The 23,121-nt window shown below is 37.7% G+C and overlaps 1 protein-coding gene across 1 annotated transcript; it reads left to right on the top strand.

Moving 5' to 3' along the window:
* The first annotated feature begins 16,970 nt into the window (after window positions 1-16,970).
* Window positions 16,971-17,924, top strand: TAS2R42 (taste 2 receptor member 42). The gene is given in 4 exon segments (XM_069490596.1): window positions 16,971-17,085; window positions 17,088-17,591; window positions 17,594-17,845; window positions 17,848-17,924. Coding segments are annotated over 4 exon segments (948 nt in total).
* Window positions 17,925-23,121: the final 5,197 nt, after the last annotated feature.

The raw sequence follows: 23,121 nt of genomic DNA, 5'->3' as shown, positions 1-23,121 counted from the left end.
AAAATCATTTCTTCTTTCAGCTATTTCCTCAAGAAATCCTAAAAGCTTTAAGACCAAAGTGAATTGTCACTATCCTAATGAAAAATTAGCCCTTGAGCATAGATTTTGCAATATCCTCGTTGGTGTTATAATTGCATTTTGATCAAACTTTTACCACAAACTTCTACGACACTAGCTTACTAGTCATAGCTTACTTATATTTACTTATTTCCTATTTGCAAGTTCTCTGATGTTGCTTCTTTCTACTACACTTAATTCACCTATGACAGAATCTGAAATATGACAGATTTTCTATAAAGGAGCTAATGAATAATGTTTATATTATAGAGATTATTTTTAGAGAATTCTATTAAAATTAAGATACATGATTCCAAATGGTATTGAGTGTCAGTTGAAGTGGAAAATACAAATCAGTGTAAAGAAATCTCTCTTCTTTTTGCATGTTTGGAGACCTGACTTCATGCTCCCAGATGTCCTCACAAGCGGGAAATGGTGCCAGAGCCAATGATGAGTGGGCACATTTACTATTTAATTTGGAAGCCAGTAGGAGATTGAAAGTAATGTCACAGTGTTTCATTAAGATCTGTGGGACTGGATCTCCTTTCACACGTATTTCAGGGCTATACTGGTATTACTATAAAAAAGAGAAAGATCTTTGTGAAGACAAGTGAGATGGTATCGAACAGTAGAATGTTCTGAGTTAATTTGAGCACTTTTAATATGAAGTGATAAGGATCAAATTGGATCTTATTCTGCAACATTTTGACAGGAAAAGTATCCGTGGAACAGCACTAGCTTTCTGGATTTCTGTCTATAGAAATGCCAACTGGAATTGAAAATACCTTTCTCATAGTGCAAATAGGAGAATTCATAGTTGGAATCTTCGGAAATGGCCTCATTGTGCTTGTTAATGGCATCGACTGGGTGAAGAGTCAAAAGATCTCATTGACCGACATCATCCTCACCAGCCTTGCTCTCTCCAGAATCATTCAACTGTGGATAATGCTATTTGAGTCATTTCTAATGGTGTTATGGCCACATATATATTTCTTCAGTAAACTAACAAAATGTCTTACTTTTATTTGGATGATGTCTGATCACTTAGGTACCTGGTTTGCCACCTGTCTGAGTGTGTTCTACTTCTTCAAAATAGCCAGTTTGTCCCACCCCTGCTTCATCTGGCTGAGGTGGAGAATTAGCAGAGTGCTTCTTGTGCTCCAACTGCTGTCTTTGTGCTTATTGTTTTTTAACTTTGCATTAGCAGACACATTAAGTGGCTTCTGGACTAATATCTATAACCAGCAAGAGAGAAACTCAACTTTATCTTCAGATGTAAGTACAACTGTATATCATAACACCTGGATTGTTTACAGTTTGATCAACTTAATCCCCTTTCTTCTGTCCCTGACCTCACTGGTCCTTTTATTTCTGTCCTTGATGAGACATATCAGAAATTTGCAGCTCAACTCCATGGGCTCCAGGGATGTTAGCATCCAGGCTCATAAGAGGGCCATAAAAATGGTGACATCTTTCCTCCTCTTCTTCATAGTTCACTTTTTTTCTGTCATACTGTCAGATTTGATTTTCCTTCAGCTGCAGAATCAGCAGGCCAGACTCTTTGTCATATTGACAATGACTCTTTTTCCTTCAGTCCACTCATTTGTTCTAATTATGGGAAATAGCAAGCTGAGACAGACTGCTGTGGGACTACTATGGCATCTTAAGTGTCACCTAAAAGTAGTGAAACTTTTGACTTCCTAGACTTTTCCAGAATTTTCTATATTCCAGAGGAAATAAAGAGAAGACATTGAAAATTCATTTTACCTTCTGTTTTTCTCACTGAATTGTTTTGGACCATTGAGCATCAGAAATTTTCTCTAGAATAGCCTATAAAACAACAAATTTGCTCACAATATTTGTTTTTTTTTTTTTTTTTTGAGACAATCTTGCTCTTGTCCCTGCTGGCTAGAAGGCAGTGATGTCATCATAGCTCACAGAAACCTCAAACTCCTGGGCTCAAGCAATCCTCATGCCTCAGCTTCCTAAGCAGCTGGGACTATAGGAGCACGCTACTGCACCTCGCTAACTTTTCTATTTTTAATAGAGATGGGGTCTCACTCTTGCTCTGGTTGGTCTCAGACTCCTGACTTCAAGCAATCCTCCCACCTTGCCCTTCGAGAATGCTAGGATTACAGGCATGAGCCACCACACCCAGCGACAACATTGGATGTTTAAAAAAACAAGCATCATTGTCATTATGACACTTGCTAGTAAGAAGGGAATATTTGAGACTTAATATGAATGGAAAATGTCTAATATAACATGTATTAATATTATTTGTGTTGGCAAGTGTGTAATTCCACTTGTATGTGAAAAGCAAAAAACATGAGTATTTAGAAATGAAAATGCCCTCCAAACTGAGTAGGTGAAATATTTTTATAAAACTGAGCGAAAAATAAATTACAGGCCAAAAATTTTCAAAGCACATAACTTCATAACAACAGAGCATTCTATCATTAGAAATCTATCTAGAAATTGAAGCTATCCTACCCTTGCAAATTAAGAGAAAAAGCAACCAAGTTTATACAAAGAAATTGAATAATTATCCCTAGGTGCATAATGCTTCCTAATTTGAAAAAACCAAAATCCCCCTTTGACCAGAGTGTGTGTGTTTTTGTGTGTGTGTGTCCTTCTGTCTGTGTGCCTGTGCATAAGGCTGTATTTTTGTCATACCATAAATACTAGTGTCCCCTGTCAGAGAAAACTAACACAACCAACGTACTAGCGATTAGAATAGAAAGGAAATTATATAAGGCAATAACGCATATTTGGTTAGATTTTAGACCTGTGTGTCTAATGCTACATTGACTTTTACAATAAAATAATTTAAGTTACATCAAAGTAGCACAAAATGTATATAAGCTTAAGGCTAGCAGGTGATAAAATTGTGCTTGCTAGTGATATTACAATATTGAATAGTTTGTAAATGGTAATTTTTAGAGATTATAATTGTACATAGATTTATACACTATCAACAATGAAGAAATATTTGTTAGGGTTTACAATTGTCATAATTGTTCAATGATAGAAACAAACAAAAACAAAGTGAAACTGTGCAAAATAAATGTTGAAAATATGTAAGTTGTAAGTTAATTCTTATGGAGCAGTAGGTCAGTTGTAGATGTTGGGAAGAATGTAAGAACCGTAAAGGCTTTATCAAATGTGCTCTTACTTCAGGAAACTACTGTGTGGTGCTCTGATGTATTGATGATGATGATGGTGATGATACATTCATATCTAGACCTATATAGACATTAGGTTTCTAAAACTCCATTCATCATGTTAGACACAGTATAAGAAATTTTCTAATGATTATCATATCTATTATATTTCTTTATATGTAAAATTAAAACCAGACTGGCTACATTTAGGTTCCGATAGCGCGGATAATTTAGTTTGGAATGTACTCCTTTCAGTAAAATAGTTAAGGAATGCTTTGTACTGATTAGAAGATGCTGAGAATATTTGGTTGTAGTTTTAGATTTACATTGTAGTATTACTAAATTTTTCTTTAACTACCAAGACAGAGAAGATTGAAACAGCTCTGCACAACCTTCCTTCTTGTGAGTGGGACTTAGCAGTAAATATCTCATTAGGGTTAAGTCTTCACTTCTCATGGCCTAACCTTGGAGAAATCTAGCAGTAGGAACAGGGGCCTATTCCTGAAATAAAGGCACAGAAAATGACTATTTTTAAATATGTCAGGTCATTTTAAATATGACCTAGGAAGCCTGGGTCATAGGCTGGGGCAGTGGCTACTACTATCCCAATAACAATGGCATTTTGAGATTAAGCTCTGCAGCACCTTCTTCCACAAGAGCCTGCGTTGGATCCCCAAGCCATGATCCGAGAAAAGTACGACTATCACTTTCATAGTGACTCTTAAGCAATCTGGAGAGAGCTGTAACCTATCCTGGGATAAAATTATTGGGAAAATACAATGATTGTCATTGCTTTCTTGCCAATCACTTTCCCCTAAAATAAACATTTTATAATCTTGATGTCATGAGGTTTGTTCCCCCTGCCCCAGTTTGGTCACACCATTGATATCCAGAAGAGTTGCAAATGACCTTTTCTAATGTCAAAAGAGGCTTACACGTGAGCCCTGTTGTAGGCCTAGAACTTAAGCAGAGAAGGTATATTAGACTGTGCAAGCCATGTGATCTTGAACTATACTGAATGAAAAAGTCCCAGTGGACATATGCATGGATCAACATGCATTTTGGAGAATGTGATAATCTCTGTTGAATCTCTGACGGTTCAGGTGGTTTGCTACTGTTCTTGATTAATCTCATGTCCTTTGAGCCAGAGTTTTCCTTAGCTTAAGTACACAAACAAGGACGCAATCTGCAAAATCCAAACTACTGCAGTCTACTCAGCTATAACATTGCTTAATGCTGTCTACAGTGACCCATGTCCTGAGCTGGATTGCCAAGAATCAATCTTCACTTAAAAAATTGATCAGATGGTTGGTGTGAGCAAGTCAGAAGATAGTTACACAATTTTTGTTTTTGTTATTTGTAGATGACATTCCAGGTGAAAGATGGACTGTTTTCAGTTTTGACTATTTAGGGCGGCACTAATGTAGATGCAGTTTAAGAAGACAAAGACACCATCCTAACTTGCCTATTCCTTAGCCCCATGTTTATAAAGGAGTTAGTTCTAGAAATCATTTGGTTTCCCTTTCATATACCAACCTGGCCTCTGAATTTTAAAGCTTCTGTTAATGGCATTTCTGTTTGCCTTCAGTTTGAGATACTTTCAAAGTTTTCTTCTTATCGATGAAAAAGACAAAATGGTCTCTTAAAAAACAGCTTTTCACCTTAAACACTTTAAAAAAAATCTGCTGGCCACAATCTGTATTTCTGTGCCTATGATCTCAGAGCCAAGACATCCTAGTTACAGTATTTTATTATTTGGTTGTGTGATGACCTATTTTCCTCTTTTTGGTCATGAAAAGGGCTACCTAATTCCCCTCACTGATATAAATAAAATCGCCATTCCTCTTTATTGTTCATTGATGCCATTATCTTAATGTGAATAAATTCACACAGTTGGTGTTGGCAGCCATAAATGTGGTCAAGATTTTCTAATGTTCACCGCAGATCCCAAATCAGGACAGAACCTGGCAAGGGTACCCTCGGATGTCCTACAATGAAGCTACTAAGATTTCCATAGCTTCTTCCCTGCTGCATTTAGAGTAAAATCCAAAGCTCTGACTGTTCACAAGGCTCCAGGTCTGCCCACCGCCCCTCCCCCAGGCCCCGGTCTGACCTCATCACAGAGCACTCTTCCTTCACCTGCGCCCCACTGCCCTCTCAGCTGTTCCTCAAACACACCAGGCCTCTCCAGCCTCAGGGCCTTTCAGGGATATTCCCTCCTACTGAAATCCACATGGTACACCTCTAACTGCCATGTCTTTATGCAAAGGTCCCCAATTCAGCGAGCCATCCATGGCCCCCATCCCTGATAAATTATATCCCTCTTCCCTGCTGTTTTTCTCTTTAGTAGCAAATATAAATTAGATTTGTTTTGACTGGTTTAGACAGGGAAAGTTGAGCAGAGAGCCAAAAGAAATACGATTGGTGCTTGGGTATAATTGAATACTCTTGCAATATAAAGAAGACGACTTCATGCTGAAAAGAAGATATAGGTTTCTGATGCTGAAACCCAACACACAGCTTCAGATTTAACAAACCAAGAACAACTTTGGAAACAGTATTTACAGAGCTGTGTGTGGATATGTGTGTGTAGGTGGTCAGTGGAGGACAAGACCCCAAAGGCCTTTGACAGCCTGCAAAAGACTTGATAAGAATTGATGCAGAGAATTCTCTAGTCATTTTCCACCTGCTAGTGAATGTGACAGTGGGCCAGAGGGACTAAGCAATAGTGATCCCTGGCATTCTCCTCTGGTTGCTTGTGTTCTATATGCTGGATCCAAACTTTCAAGGCAACGTGCTCCCACTATATGAAGGTGTGTTTTGAACACTGACAGCAAAATTGGAGATGGTTGGTAAGTCTATATTTTCTGTTTATATTTAATATATTTCATTTTAAGCTTAATTATCAATATCAGTTTCTCAAATATGATATTTAATGGTCCCATGATTAAATTTTAAAAAGAGCAATGAAGACATGTTTCAGTGTGTGTTTCAAGTGCATTGATAGATTCTGTTAAAAACTCCTCCTATGTCAGCATCGAAACACTTATAATTCTTGTAATTACTTCTATATGCTACATTAAGTTCAAGACAGATGAGATGTGATTGATGTTTGATATTATAGAAAATCTAAGATAATTTTTTAAAGCTTGATAACTCTTTTAAAGGTATTGAGAATAACAAACCGTGAATGAAATCAGTAATTACATTCCTATGATCTACCAGTGTCTATATATGTAAATTAAGAAGCCTATTTTCATGTGATTCCTGGATGTTTGCATATTATAGAATTTAGTGGTTCTCTGACAACTAGGCTCAGCTGAACCTTAGGGAAACATATCTGATCTCTGTCCATGGATAAGAGGAGATAGAAAGTGGACCACGAGGTGAACGCAGCTTTCTCTCCATCTGCCTTTTCCCGGCCAGGGCAGGAGGGTGGTGGGACCCGGGTGCAGGATGGGAAGGGAGGTTGGTTATGTGACAGAGCTGTTGTGGTTACTGGGATAGTGACTCACTCCAGGATAATCAGCGAGTTTGGAATATCGATTGTTTCCAGATTGGTTATTGTGTAAAGGGCTGGTCTTCTCAGATCATCAGCTGGGACAGCTCAATGTGTGTGGGCCTGTCAGGACTGTATATCTGGACTGAATTTTCAGTTTCTGGTTTCCTGTGTCTAGTCTGGCTGGTGAGCTTGGGCCAGCCACAGGGTCTGCCAGGTGGTTTTGATTTAACTAGAGTTATGAGTCTCTCTGGAGTCATCAGTGTTTCTGGAAAAACAAGGTTTCAAGAATGTTCACTTCTTATGGGTCATGAGTGTGTTTGGCGTAGTCAGTCTGTCCAAGCATGTAGTGTGCAGGCCAGATACTTTTATAGCTCTCCATCCTCTCTTTACTATGTATGAAGCTCTTTTCAAGTAGCCCCGTGTGTACCATGGCTGGGTCAGTGATACTGCTGCTATTAATAATTCCTGCAGGAACTCAGGCTCCCTTCACTCCATGGCTACACTCATCTGTCCTTTAAGGAGAAACCTCCCTTTTATGGGTAAGGCAGTCTGCCCCCTTTCGGTTTCTGTCTGCTCCTCCACATCCATGTCTAGGATTCCACAGAGTGGGGCAAGGAAGCAGGAAGGGCCACGTGATGGCTGCTGGGACTCCAGCCTGCATCCCTTGTCGTCTGGGTATCAGGACTTGCCTTTCCCAGCCCTGGTCTCCCTGAGCCTCACAGCCTGCCTGTGCCTGAGGGACCTGTCACTTCCTTCCACCTCGTGGTCATGGAGTGGTGGGGACAGCAGGAAGAATCGGTGTAAGACCCTGCTTCATGCACCCAATGCCTATTGGTCCTGAGACCTCAGTGTTCCCTGAACCTCGCTGTCTTCCCTTAAAAAATGCGAATAACACTAAACTTGCAACATAACGTTGTGTGAGGAAGAAATGAAATAACATCATGCTAGGTGTAGAGAGCAGGCTGAATAAACGCTGTTTTTATCATTTTAAAATAAGATTTGATGTTTTTGTGCATTTATGAGTTTTTTCATCTTTTGTTTCTCATTTTGTTGTATACTCATAACCAGGCTTTGTAATCCAAGATAGGATATTTTTAATGTTTTTCTTCTTCTTAATATGCTTTTGAATAGTTTTCTTTTAAATTTAAGGCATATTGTATAAGTAGTTTTATGGTACAAAAGTATTATATAAATCTAAGTTCACATTTCAGCCACAGGATTAATAATATTTCTTTTTTTAAATTTTCTATAGTGTTTTTTTTTGTTTGTTTGTTTTTCAGCTCATTTTGGGGGTACAAAAGTTCAGGCTATATATATTTCCCATGCCTCCCCATCCCCCCGAGTGGGATGATTAATAATATTTCAACCACATAGTGGTTCAATTTGATAATTTATCTTTCCCTACTGACTAGAAATATCACTTTTATTATTTATGAAGCTCTTACATATACTTCAATCCATACTTTCTAGTCCCTTCTTTTGAACTATTGGTTTATGCTTGTATGAAAGCCACATTTTTTTTATAGCAGCTGTGTAACATATATTAATGTGTGGACTATCAAGTCCTACCCCTGAATGTTTTTATATTTTATAATATTTCTTGCTATTCTCACGTGTTCTTTTCAGTTGAACTTCATGATTAGTTTTGAATATCTTTAATACAGAAATTACATATTTTCCCTATTGATTTGGGCATGACAAACATCTTTTCAATGCTTTATATTTCCAAAAAGGAAGAAAGCAAGACATGATGTGTATGAAAATTTTTCCCATGAATAGATTTTTATAGTTTTTGACCTAGGGATTCTATTAATTCTTAATAAGTTGACTCCTAGACAGTTTATATTTTTTGTGGCCACTATAATATTTTGTTAAATCTGTATTTTGAAACTTAATATTGGAATCTAAAGAAATTATTTTACGTCTACTTATTGATTTACTTATATAGACAGGCAGGGTCTTGCTCTGTCACTGGGCTAGAGTGCAGTGGCATCGTCATAGCTCACTGTGACCTCAAACTCCTGAGCTCAGGCAATCCTTCCACCTCATCTTCCCGAGTACCTGCGACTATAGACGAATGCCTCCAGGCCCAGCGTATTTAAAAAAATTTTTTGTACAGATAAGGTATCCATATGTTGCCCAGGCTGGTCTGGAACTCCTGAGCTCAAGCGATCCTATCACATCAGCCTCCCAAAGTGCTAGGAGTCCAGGTGTGAGCCACCATGCCCGATCTATTTTTAGGTCTTTTTTAAAAAAAAAACTGTTCAGAATCCCTAAAGAAGACAATTCCAATGTGTCTGGAGAATATAAAACTGGATCCTAGTGCTTTGGGGGATTAGTGGGTCAAGAATCTGGAGATTTTTACACTGAGTACATTACACTGAAGGAATCCTTCAGTTTTTAGTGCTATTCCTCTATTTTCAACTATGCCTAGCGTGCCCCATTACAGGCAAGTGACTCTTGTCTCCAGGGAAGGAATATCTGGTCTTCCACTGGAGCAGGGAGGGCCAATCCCCCAGCTACATGGATATGAAGAGGGAGGGGATCTCTAGTCAAACTGCCTTAAAGAGTCTTTCATGAGATCCTTCTGCTTTTAGCACCATTTTTATCCTCGTTGCCAATACCTGAGTCCTTTGGGCATCCAGAATGCAAATCAATTGCTTCTTACTTTTTCCATTGCTGCTTAGGATTCAGCTTTTTTAGTCTGCTAAATCATAATCCTCACCACATGTTCATTCACTCTAGAGCCTCCAAAATTTGTCCCCTTTACAATTTTCTTTATCCTTGTGGTTTGTGCGTTAAAAAACAATGGTCCCGAATCTGCTATCACTCATGGGGTTATGGGAGATAGCTGTTATACATGCATGCATTAAACCGATTTCTTTTAAACCAGCAAAATATTTGCATGTAATCAGGAAGGCAAGGAATTTCTAATAATCCCATTAGTAGGCCATTTCTTGGGTGTTTCTACATTATGTGTGATTTTCATTGGCAATATAAACATTAAATAATTTAAAATTTACTTCCTATTCTATTTAGTGGTACACAATCAGGAATGTATGCCAAATTAAATGCAATATTTTTACGTCTCTAGAGATTTTTATGTATTTTTTCTCTTCCAACCCAATAATGTTTATTATGTGTTTGTCTACATGTGTGTCTATATTTCTTACAGAGCCATTATCACATTTATGAAATAAATCTTACAGGGTCCTGTGGTACTAAACTTTTTATTTTCATAAAATCTTTATTGAAGTATAATTGACATATAATAAATTGTACATTTTAAAGTTTACAACTTGACACATTGGGATGTATGTATATACCTCTCTAAAACCATGACCATTACACTTTTGATACTTGAATGAATTTTTTAGTGTATTATGTAAGATTTAGAAATATATCCTTAGAATTGTGATCAGTACAGGTTTTCCTTTTATATTATCTCATAGATTTTGGAATTCATGAGTAGGATAGATGAAATCTATGATTCAGATATAAACGGCAGCATACTCTAATGATTTAATTCAGTGTGAGCTCTGAATGCCAGGACTTAGTTTTAAATCTCTTCCAAGTTTCTAGTTGTATGAAATTTAGCAAGATACTTAATGTTTCTAAGCCTCAATTCATTCTCTATTTATCATATGTTTGTGTATATGGAAAAGCAGTGATAATATAGAACCTGAACTAATGGAGCTATGTGAAGATTACATATGCTGTTTGTAAGGTGCTAGGAAAATAGTGAGAGCAAATTAAAATTGGTACTGATACCATTACTGCAGTTATTATTTGACCTAGCAGTCTATTATCTTCTCCATTTGAATTATATGGTTTACCATTATTTTAGTTATTTTTTATTATTGTCTGAGAGAATTGTATCTTCCATTTCTACTCTTTTATTTTAATTATTGCAATGACAGCTGTTCACTTTCCTGTCTCCATGTGGATGTTTGATTCTGCTGCCATGTTCTTCATCTCCATGAAGCCATTCCCTCTCACTGCATTGCTTTCTGTTCTGTAACACAGAGGCAGTATTTTTCTGACTACTGTGAAGAACACAAAGACAATAATTTCACAAATCTTCTCTTCCTTGCTATAGTTCACTTTTATTAGTAAATGAATCCTTGTTGTATGGGCTTTCTTCTCTTCAGCTGTAGACTACATTGCCTGACCTCATGGAAGGATTTTTATTTATAGTATATTTCTCTGGATAGGGAGAAAGTTGTATTGTCCTTGTGTTGGCTTCACATCAAGGTGGAATTGAGCTATATTTGTTAGAGATTAGTATGGAATCTTGCATATCAATACCTCTTTATTTACTTTTAATATCAGACAAATAAGCACATGGAAGATTTAGTAATTCAGTTGACATTATATAGATGTTTGTAAAATATAAGTCTATATAATAAGGCAGGCAATACAAAATACACCCTCCAAATTTGATTTTTAAGAAGTCTATCTAGTCTATTACTGTGGTACAGAAACAGAAATGTGTGCATGTATATTTGTATCCATCTGTGAATTACTCTTGATTTATGGCATTATTAGCTACGGAAAATGGGTAATTAACTCTAAGATACTTAAAAATGTATTTTCTCATACAATATAAAGAAAATAATGGGAAATTTAGTAGATGAAAAAAGAATGCCATGGTTTTTTTTCTTTTTCTTTTTTTCTTTCTTTTTTTTTTTTGGCGGGGGCTATATTCCATTAATATACACATCAAGTAAAGAAGAGTGGATATATAAGAATATTAAGAAAATAAATTACCAACAGTGGCCAGTTGCATCTTAAATGACAATAGCATGCAATGATTAGTTTCATTCTTGCACATCATTTCCATTAATAAATTACTATGTTCATTAAAGATTTACATGATTGAAAACTTTTCAATCTTCTCCATCTTGACCCATCATTCAATTAAAGCTATAATCTCATTTTACTTGAGATGTTGCAGCAGTCTTGTGACTGGTATCCCAGCTTTCACTTTGGCTACTCTCCAATCCAATCTCAGCCCTACAGATATAGTCATCACTTAAAAATTCAATTTTTATCATCATACTTTTTGCTTAAATCTGCCAAAGTCTTTTCATTCACTTTTTAACAAAGACTAAAATTATTTATGTAGTATTATATGGTCTGGCCACTGACAAAGAATTTCATTCTTATCTCACATAGCACTTACTCCCTTTCTCTGCAATGGCCTCTTTTAAACCCACAAAAGAATCTGTCTCATTTTGCCAGTGAACATTTGAACCAGTCCTTCTCCCTAGACCCTTTCTTCTCATCTTTACGTAATTAACTCCTATCTCTTTATCTGATCTTAATTCAAACATCACTTCTTCAGGAAAGTTAGTTACAGTTACAGGATAGTTACAGATAATTATTCCTTTTCTTTGAATCCCTCATTTTGTAATTGCTCCCTAGCTTAATCTCTGTCTGTCTCCTACACCACATTGTGAGCTTCCAGAAAGCAGAGCCATGTGTTCCAGGCCCACCATGGTATCCTCAGGCCCAGCCTTCCCTGCCCTGGGCTGCCTCAGGTCTCTGCCCCTGCATTCCAGTGAGGTGCTTCTCAGCTGCCCCAACAGCAGCTCAAGCCAGCCCAGGTGCAGCTGGGGCTGCCCTTTCAGGTACAAGCTATAAACCCTGGAGCCTCCACATGGTGTTATACTGACTCTGCAGGCTCACAGAATGCAAGGGCTGTGGAGGCATGGCTTCCTCCACCTGCATTTGAAAGGATGTTGTGACAGTCAGGGGTCCAGGCAGACACTTGTCACAGGGGAAAAGCCACTGCTGAGAAGCCCAACCAGGCCAATGCCTAGGGGAGCTACAGTGGGAGAGCTGCCACTGACACCCCAGAACTGGAGAGCTACCTGTGTGCAACAGCAGTGGAGAGAGCCCCAGCCAAAAGCCTCCAACCCCTGAGAGCTGCTGAGTGGACAGAGCCCAGCAAAGCCATGCAGGTGGGGCTGCCTGAGGCCTGGGGGCCCAAGCCCACCCCAGTGTGTCAGGTGGGAAGAGGAATCAAAGATTATTGTGGAGCCTGAGGATTTGGTGTTGTTTGCCCTGCTGGGTTTTGAACTTCCTTGGGATCAGTGATCCCTCTTTCCTTGCCTGTTTCTCCCTTTTGGCATAGGAATGTCTGTCCTATACCTGTCCCCCCCATTGTATTTCAGAAGCAGGTAACTGGTTCTGATTTCACAGGCTCAGAGCTGGAGGGCAATTTGCCTCTGGATGACTCAATCCTACCTTGAGTCTCACTCATATCTGATTTAAAGGAGTCTCTGGGCTTTTGAATTGATCCTGGAATGAGTTAAAAGACTTTGGAGCTATAGGGTTAAGTGAATGTATTTTGCATGTGAGAAGGACATGATTTTGGGCGGCATGGGTAGAATGCTGTAGTTCAAATGTGTCCCCCAACATTCATGTCTCAAAAACCTGATCCTCTGTGTGTGATGTTGAGATTTGGAACCTTTAACCTGTGTTAGGTCCTGACAGCGCCACCCTCCTGAATGGACTGATGCTGTTACTGCAGGAGTCGGTTCATCATCACAGGAGCAGGCTCCTCATGAAAGGGTGAGTTTGATGCCCTTTTCTCTCCACCCCTCTCTCCTCCTTTGCCCCTCTGCCATGGGACGACGCAGCACAAAGGTCTCTGCCAGAGGCCAGCACCCTGATATTGCATTTCTCAGCCTTCAGACTGTGAGAAATAAATTTTTCTTTATAAATTTCCCAGTTTGGTGGTATTCTGTTAGAGCGGCACAAGCAGAGGAAGATGATGCCTAACGTTGTTTATGATTCCCCCTCAGATATCCTATGGTTTCTTCTCAACTAATTTCTTGGCTCATTTCTAAAATCAGTCAGATATTTTAAAACAGGCACCTGAACAAGTGGACATGGTTAGTATGTCAGTTCCTACCAGAACCTGCACAGGAACCACTTTCATTAGAAAAAACATCCTGTATGCTACTATAAGAATGGCAACTTCTGGCAAACTAAATCTCCTTTGCCATTGAATTCTTAGACTTATAGATTAGAGGATATTGTAGATGTTTTATACCTTGACTCCAGTGATGCTTCCAATACGGATTCCCCTAGCACTTGCAGAGAAAGCAGAGAAGAAGGACGACAGTCCAGCGCAACTACCTATGTTTGTAAAAGGTCAAACAGTTGCTCAATGACAGACTGCAGGGCATGCTGCACACTCTATTCTTCCTGTTGTGGACCATGATCCCACCCATAGTTTTCCCATGTACTTGGATGAAATGAGAGTTAGGGTGAATTTTAAAATTTACAATTTGTAGATTCTTCCCCATGATCTTGCATAGGTAAATACAGATGCAAATTTCTTAGGCAAAGAAAATGCAAAAAGAGAAACAATATCAGTCTGTATTTGCACATTAGCAAAATAGAGGCTATCTTGTCACCTATCACCTGACATGGAAAACTACAGCTGACAGCTATGGTAAAAAGGGAAAGTATCAACTGGCAGCACTAGGTGAAAGCAGCAGGGCTGGTATCCATGGAGATGGAAATGGCTGATACTATGTTAGTGGTTGTTTTTGGACTGGAGACAGTCTGTAATTTAGAAACAAGGCAGAAAAACTTAAATATATTTAACGACACAGAGAACTTAATGTCCTTGGATAACATGCCTAAAATGGGAAAAGAGTATGTGATAATAGTTTAAATTTAAGAAAAATTTGAATGGTTTGATTATATCCAATATGTATTAACTATAAGCTAAGTATATCACCCAAAAAGCTAACACCTTTTCAGACTTTTTAATATTCTCCATAGAGGCCTTATACAGTTTTTTGGTGTGTGTGATTTATTTCTAGGTACATGATATTCATTGAATCTTTAGTAATTTTGTCCTTTAAAAAGCGTATTTCATTTTAACTGTTGGTTGATGGTATGAAGAAATAAAAACATTTTTTGCAACTTTATTTTCTATCCAGAAACTTTGCTAAATGGTCAAATTCTAACAATAGATTAAAAGATACTTTTGGATTTTCTACATAATCTCAGTCATAATCTGTGAATAATGACAGTTGTGTGCTTTGTAATTTTTTTTTCTTTGTGTCTTTTTCTTGCCTTACTGTAATTGGTTAAAACCTCCAAAAACTAAAATGGTAAGATGGTTATCACTGATTTGATCCCAAACTCAAGGGGAAAGATTTCAAAGTATCATTTGATGGGTATGATATTTCCTCTGGTTTTTTTCAGATAACTGTTCATTAGGAAGAACAGTTTATTCCCATTTGCTAAGAATATTTATGATAAGAAGTAGAATTTCTCTTCATGTCTCTCCTTTAATCTGTTAATGCATTGAATTACAGTTACTAGGTTTCAAATGATTCATTTTTGGGATCTCATTGAGTCTTTAACCCATGGCAGTTTGCTTTCTCTTTGGTTGAAGTGCTTTTGCTAATTACCTAAGAACCTCCTTGGTACTTAGTCCAGCTAGTATGTGACCTTTCATTAACATCATCAAGTATTGATTACTCTCCTTCTATCACTCCTTGCTCTTAACTGCATCTTGGTTTCTCTCTTCCATCTGACTGCTTCTTAGTCTTTGTTTTGTTTTTTTCACCCTCTGGGGTACCTCAGGGTCGTTGGAGCGCATCGTCTCTCAAGAAATCAAGAATGAGCTGACGACCCCCAAATCTGCTTTTAGCCCAAATTTCTGTCCTGAGCTGCAGTCACAGATACTGAATGCCTATTCAGGCTGTCCACTAGATGACTTATAGATTCTCCAAAATGTTCAGGACAGACTCATCTTCCAACTTCTCTTCCATCTCCTACTTTCTGGATCTAAACTTGCTTGTCCTCCAGCGGTCCCCTCACTTCACAGGACTCCATGCAGCCGGGTGCAAAGCAGAGCCTGTCATTACTGACTCCTTCTTTCTCAGCCCCAAAATCCATCACCCAGTCTACTGATTCTTCCTCTTAAATGCTGCTCATAGCCACAAATTTCTCTCCATTTCTAGATATTAATTTGACCAAAGATATCATCCTCCTCTCTAAAATACTACCAAATTTTTCCTTTTCATTCAGCCTTCCTCTGTTTGATAATCTCACTCCTTCCCTCCTTCCTTCCCTCCCTCCATCACTTCCTTTTTTCTCTCTTTCACTCTTACTGTAACTTTAAATATCTATGCCCAATGGAAATATTGATTTCATAGGAGATTATTTACCAGCAGTTCTTTATACAACATCATTCTTGAAATATACATTTTTAAAAATTAATTAATAGAATTTAATTGGTGAATGTGGCTGCAATACTGAAAAGGGTCACATTTTAAAAATAAATTTATTCATTTTTTCGTCTGTTGTTGTTTCCTGGCAACTAATCGCTAATCATATAATATTTGTTTGCTGACACATAAACGAAGACAGAAAGTCTGTAATTCTGCCTTCATTTCTGAGACACTAATAGGCTTTGTTAAAATCATTGTTCCTAGAATGTAGAGCAGATACATTTGTTTACTTTTTTTTAACTTTATCTAAAACAATTTTCTAGTAGTCTATCAAGGCTAAATTGACAGCATTATATCTCTGGCTGAAACAAATGCAACATAAATGTAAAAGCAAAATTGAGAAAAGTGAAATTTTGAACATATTCCTGTGGGATACCCAAGGAACTTTTAGACTGAAATTTCAGTAAATTATCAGGTAGAGGGCTTCAGTTTTAGAAAAGTAGTTTGGGTTTAGGTGTCTTTGGTGTATTATTCATTCATTCCAAAATATGACTTGGTTTCCTCATGAAATTCTAGGTATCTCCCAGATCTAAGGCCACTGTAACCTTCCCCTTTCTCCCCACAATAGTGTTTATACTTCCCTTTTCTACATTCACATTACATTTTATTCTTGGTTCTGTCTCCTTTTCTCTGCTCTCACTGTTTTATAGACTTCTTAATGTTTTCTTTTTTAGTGATAAACATGTTAATACCTTGCATTTGCAGAATGTCAGACACATAGAAGGTAAGCACAAAATATAGTCATTGAAGAACAACAAAATTATTTAGATTATTTCTAGAGCTTTCTATGAAAAACAGCAGTGGTATTGGGATCCAAATGGTATAGTATTTCAGGTGAAGAGGAAATTACGAACTGGTGAAAAGGAATCTGGCCCATATTTGCATACTTGACTTTCAGAAATGGATGCTATTCTATAACAGTTTAATTGCAAGTGTATTAATGAGAGAGAGTATTAAAAATTAGGACTCTTTTCTATGCAAATGTTCACTTGATTGTAGAAAATCTTTCTGATCCTGGCAAGAGCAGAATTCGTAATCAGAATGCCGGGGCATGTGCTCATTGCACTGGTCAACTGCTCTGAGTGGGTCAAGAACCAAACGTGTCCTCAGCTGACTTCATCCTCACCTGCTTGGCCATCTTCAGAATCAGTCAGCTGTTGGTGTCACTGTTTGAGTCATGTATATTGGGACTTGGTTCACCTTTTCATACCTCTTGAACACTAGCAAAACCTATTGGTATGCTTTGGAGTGTAATGAATCACTTGACTGCCTGGCCTGCCACCTGGCTCAGCTTTCTACTTCTTTTAGAGAACCCACTTCCCCACCCTCTTTTCCTCTGGCCAAGGTGGAGAATGACCAGAGTGATTGTTGTGCTTGTTGTGCTTGTTTTGCTCCTTATATTTTGTTTGTTCTCAATGAGTTTCAGTTTCCTGTTGTTGGAAATGTTTGCTGATCCTTGGTTGAATGCCTCTATGCTAGATAAAAGTAATCTGTCTTTATATTTAGATGTACCTAAAACTCTCTGTGTTAACAACCTGGCTCTTCTTACCTTGACCTATTTTATCCCCCTCATTCTGACTCTGACCTCACTGGTCCTTTTATTTGGTCCTTGGTGAGACACACTAGAAATTAGCAGCTCAGCTCCCTGGACCCTAGAGACTCCAGCACAGAGGCCCACAAGAGGACCATGAGAGTGGTGATGTCTTTTCTCTTCCTCTTCATAGTTCATTTTTTCCCCGCACAAGTGGCAAGTTGGATATTTTCTATGTTTTGGAACAATAAGTATGCAAAGTTTGTCATGTTAGCAATAAATGTCTTTTCCTCAGGCTACTCATTTATTCTGATTCTGGGAAACAGCAGCTGAGACAGGCAGCCTTGAGGATACTGTGGCATTGTAAGAGTCACTTGAAAAGATCAAAACCTTTGGGTTTCTAGATAGCCTTTCTGGAATCTTTCTAAGAGAATAACTTCATGAGGAGCCTTTGAGAATCACTTTTATTGTTTTTCTCCACCAATGTTCTTTAAGTATTGTTGCACATAGCTGCAATTTTCCCTGACTAGGCTGCTTTTTTTTTGTTTATTTCCATCTACTTTTTTGCAAGTTTTTTTTATTTCAGGATATTTTGGGGGTACAAACATTTTGGTTACATGTTATGACTTTGCTACACAAAAACCATGGTATGAAGCTTGCCCTTCCCCCCCCACAATGCTCATCATGTCCATTAGTTGTGAGTTTACCTGTCCCCAACCCCTCACCCCCAAAGAATATTACTACTGTGTGAGCACCTTAGTGTTGATCACTAGGCTGCTTTTGGTAATTCACACATTGTCAGACTATATCATATTAAAAGTAATCATTTTTGTCTATAGCACCAGCAAACAATATTTAGAAGTCTCAGAAAAAAAATCTCAATTATTTAATTATATAGGTAAGAAATATGCAATTGCAACTTGTGGGAGAAGAAGGCATATGATTCTTGCAAAAGCAAGATAAATTATAAACTTGAGTAGGTATATTTATAAAATGTGGATAGAAGATTTAACCAAAAAATTAAAGTCATAGTAAGAAAAAGATAACCTCATAGCTTAAAAGCCTAACTTTTTTTTTTAAATGACAAGCAGTATCTTTTTGTTATTAGAGGTCTTTTGGTAACAAGGGAATAAGATGCTTATGTGAGAATAGGAATAATATTTGTAGTATGAAATAAAATAAATTATCTTCAAGTGAAAATTGTAAATGTACAATTATAATTTGAAAAAAACCTTAATTTGAAATTCCAAATCATAAACATTTTTAATGTTTGTAGGCACTTACTAATTTTGCTAAATTCCAGGACATGCAATATGCATTTTCAGAGAGGCAGCAATCCATGTTTCTCCCATGTTTGTAATAGAACTAAAAATATAAAGAAAACTTTTCCCTTAATTCAGAATTATGCTCATATTTCTGCTAGAAAAAAATCATAATTACATTCTGAGAATGATTGTGTTTGTGTTTGTGCCTGTGACATGCATTTTGTTGCAATCTGATGACTAGAGTTCTTAGAGTAACAAATAGAAACAATGTGAATTAGGAAGGCACAGAAAGGAAAGTTCAATACCGAATCCCACGTTTAATGTGAATTTTGGACATGCACATGTATACGTAGTACTATTTTGACTGTGATAATCTAAATTTAGATAAAGTAACCATAAATTATAAATAGGTTTAAGTGTCGGAAAATTTACTATCAAACTGTGAATATGATGACATAGAATATAACATTGTACAGATGCTATACATGTATATATAATGACATTTTTTAACAGTGATGAATTTCTTTTAGGGGTTACCTTTAATGTTAATATATTGTTTGTATTATGTTAGAGTCAGAAACAAACGCTGCCATGAAATGATGATAAATATGTTCTTCTAAATTAATCTTCATGGAGCCACAGGTAAGGGCACCACTCTATGGCTGTGCCCTGGAGCTGAAAATGATGTTAGAATTATGAATGTTGCCCCCATATAACTAAAACTACACAGCAAGGACATTTTGGTTACGTGGTGCTTCCACATATCAATAATAATGATGTTGATGATGGTTTTAGTGATAATATAGCATCTAATTTACTTAGTAATTTTCATTTTATAAAATAAAAGTTACATATATTATTTTGAACATTCGCTTAGTATTTTATCAAAGATGATTATTATAAGTATCATGCCTTGGTGAAAGATAATGTGCAAAATCAAGGTCAATACATTTTAGGCTTAGATATTGCCTTTGTTTTGTTCTGTAGATATTCTCTCATATAAATGGCTTAAAGGTAATCTTGTTCTCTTTACAAGATGATGACCAAAAACATTAGTTTCTAGTGTTATTAAGCTTTTCTTTCATAAGCAAGATAAAGTAATTGAGCCAAGTTATGAGCAACCTTTGCTTCAAACAAGTGACTTAGAAATAAATGCGTAAATGTCTAACTAGGAGTAAGTCCACACGCAGGCAGCAACCTTAGGGAGATGGAATGTTGTCCTGTCTTGACAAAGGAAGCTCAGGCCATAGGCTGGGGTTACTGTAGTTGATGTGTTATAATCTGCATATGTGAATGGCAAGTGAGGTCAAGCTCTTCACCTTCACTTTCCACAGAAGGCATTTGTGGGAGACTCAGCAGCAGCCAATCCGCAATTGAAGAAGAGCCGCTCGTAACATGCATGGTCAGCCCCGTACAACCAGCAGAAGAAAGACTGACATGATTATGTCCTACCCTGGGACCAAAGTGTTAGGGAAAGGGAGAGATTATTACTGATTCTTGTTAATCACCATCTACTCACCTGTGAAATTGATGTTCATTTTAAGAATCCGGGTGTAATAATGGTTTATTTCAATTCATCCACCCAGGTTATTTATGGGAGAGAAACAAGTAACCTTTTTCTAATGAGGAAATCGGCTTCTCTCTGATCTGGAGGTCTAGTTCTGAAGGCATATGATAAAACATGAATCGGGTACACTAAGGTATGTTCTCCTAATGCCTGCTGAATGTATATATCAGATAGAAACCCAGACCTATACTGATCTCCAAGAAATTGGCAGGCCACTTTTGAGAAGACTCTTCTCCTCTGAGCCAGGGTCATGCTCTAAGAGGAGTTTGCATCATCACAGAGTCATTTGCATTTCTCTCATTCCAGACACTGGGTGATATGTTGTCTGGTAACCTATGTCCTACTCAGGACACTAAGATCTACTACCTTCACAAGTTTATTTGATGAATTTCAGAAACATAATTAGGCAACTCCTTTTGTCTTGTTGCATACTAAATCCCATTCCACAGCTTTCCAATTTTTCCTTTTTTTAAAAAAAGTCAACATAAATGCAGCCTCAGAAGACTAAGGAAATGCACCATGATCGGTATTTGGAGTAAGAGACCCTAATGTGTGCCAAGGTGGGGACTGGTGTTAGTAAGTTAGACCAGGCTTGTCTCAGCTTTGTCATTAGGAGGAGCCAGTGGGAATGTTTCCCTCTAAAGATTTTTTTGTAAAAAACTACAGCCCTCAGTTTAGAAATGAAAGGGTTATGCTAAGTGAAAGAAAACTCTACAGTGAAACATGAAAGGAATATGTATGGGTGACAGGGATGAAGCTGGGAAAATATCCCCCATGTATGAAACATGAAATCTCTGTCCCTTCAAGCTGTGGCCCTGGCCCTCGTTGGTTGCTTCTTTGGGTTAGAGGTCAGCCAAAGAAACTCTGGCCATCTCTTTCAACTGAAAAAACACAGAGATCACAAGTTTAATTAAGTGACCATCAAAGGAGTTGTTTCTAATTTCAATGTTTAAAAGTGCCAAGTTCTGATTGAAACAAGAACGTGGAGACTGCATTTTTTATTTGCTGGCAAATAATTGGGAAAGTATGTTATTCATGAGACAGAGAAAGCATCATGGGTACAGGAACACTTGTTGCTGGCAACTCTGGAACTATTGGGAGGCCTAAAAATGTGGTTAGGGGAAGGGAAGGACAATAGAAAGAATCAAATATAAAGCTTGGGTATGTTATTTCATTGGAGATGTCACATACACAGGTAGGGAATATAAGAATTTGAGAAGACTGTATGATTCAAGCCCAAACAAAAAGGTAGTGTTCATGGCAGGAGCACATAAGATCTTCATTTGACTTGATGCAGGGGGTGTCCTAAGGAAGGGAAGAAAGCCCCCTGAACTCACCAACTGGGTTTTTGGCTTCACGTGGGAAAGAATCCAAGCATAAGCCAACTAGGAACAGAAGGCTTAGCGCGAGAGACGGACAACAGATTCTACTCCACATATGGAGTAAGGGTCTTCTCCCAAGCAGATGCCGACTCCCTATTTGGCAGTGGTAATGTTTTAAAATGTTCAAAAACCTGCATGGCAAACAGCCCTACATGACCAGCTTTGCCTGAAGGTCAGGCCATAGAGGTTAATTATAAATTGCTGTCACAGAAATGTAGGCACAAACAGTTTGTAAGCCTTCTGCCTTAGTAATTCATCCACCCTTGGGTGGTCTTGGCTGGCAATTTGCTGCCAATGAATTCCTTGTTCAGAGGGCTTAGGGTCTGGTGTTGGTCAAAATGGCTGCACTCAGGCTCTCTCAGCCTTCCTGTTCAGACTTATCCGTACATTAGAATCACTTTTATTTACAATCACATAATCAGTAGTGCAAGAGTATGTCAGTATTACTCAATATCAGTCTTGAGGCCAATGTTTGGTTTGAATTAGGTCAAAGGAAACTTCTGAATGTATTTTTTCACTCTTCTTTGGGGATAATGCCATTCTTTGTAGTGATACATTATGAAATCAATGCTTATAAATTTTCTGATGTCTTTTTATTTATTTAGATATGTATTATTATTTTGGCTATTCACAGGCGTGTTCCCACTACTGATCAGCACGGGAGTTTTGACCTGCTCTGTTTCGAACCTGGGCCGGTTCACCCCTCCTTAGACAACCTGGTGGTTCCCCTGCTCCTGGGAGGTCACTATTTTGATGCCAAACTTAGTGTGGATACCTGATCGCCATAGCGCACCACAGCTCAGAACTCCTGGGCTCAAGCGATCCTCCCTTTGATTTCAATTATAGTCACCATTATAAGTTTTGATTAATTATTTTGGATTGTCACTATAGCATATACATAAATTCAATTCATTGTTATTTACCCAATCATTTTATAACAATATACTTTATATTTATATAAAATAACATTCTTTATCACGTATAACACAACCATTTGAAGAATGAAGAATATGAAGGCAATTCAACCCAGGAGCTGACATGGATTTGTAGTTACGTAGATTTTTAAAGATGTGATTGTTAACTTGGACTTTGAATTCAACTCATAGCATATGGCACTTGTGATTTTTATTTGTGTTATTGCATTCGTTCATTGAGTTTCTTCTTCAGTGTAAGTTCAAACTCAAATATTCTTTACTTTTCCCTTTACTGACTTGTTTCCTGTATTTTTTTCACTGCTACTCACTGCCTACTAAGGGAGTCTTCTTCTTAAATACCCTTTATATTTAATGCTACTTTCAGAGAATGTCTGAAAACATCAGTGAACTTTGAGAAGCCATTTGCTTCTCACGCCACAAACTCTGGAGTTTTCTAGCCATCTCCAACTGCC

The sequence above is a fragment of the Eulemur rufifrons genome, chromosome 16 (assembly GCF_041146395.1).
Source record: "Eulemur rufifrons isolate Redbay chromosome 16, OSU_ERuf_1, whole genome shotgun sequence".
NCBI lineage: Eukaryota > Metazoa > Chordata > Mammalia > Primates > Lemuridae > Eulemur > Eulemur rufifrons.
Note: the sequence above shows the minus strand (reverse complement) of the source record. Positions and strands in the feature narration are given on the sequence as shown.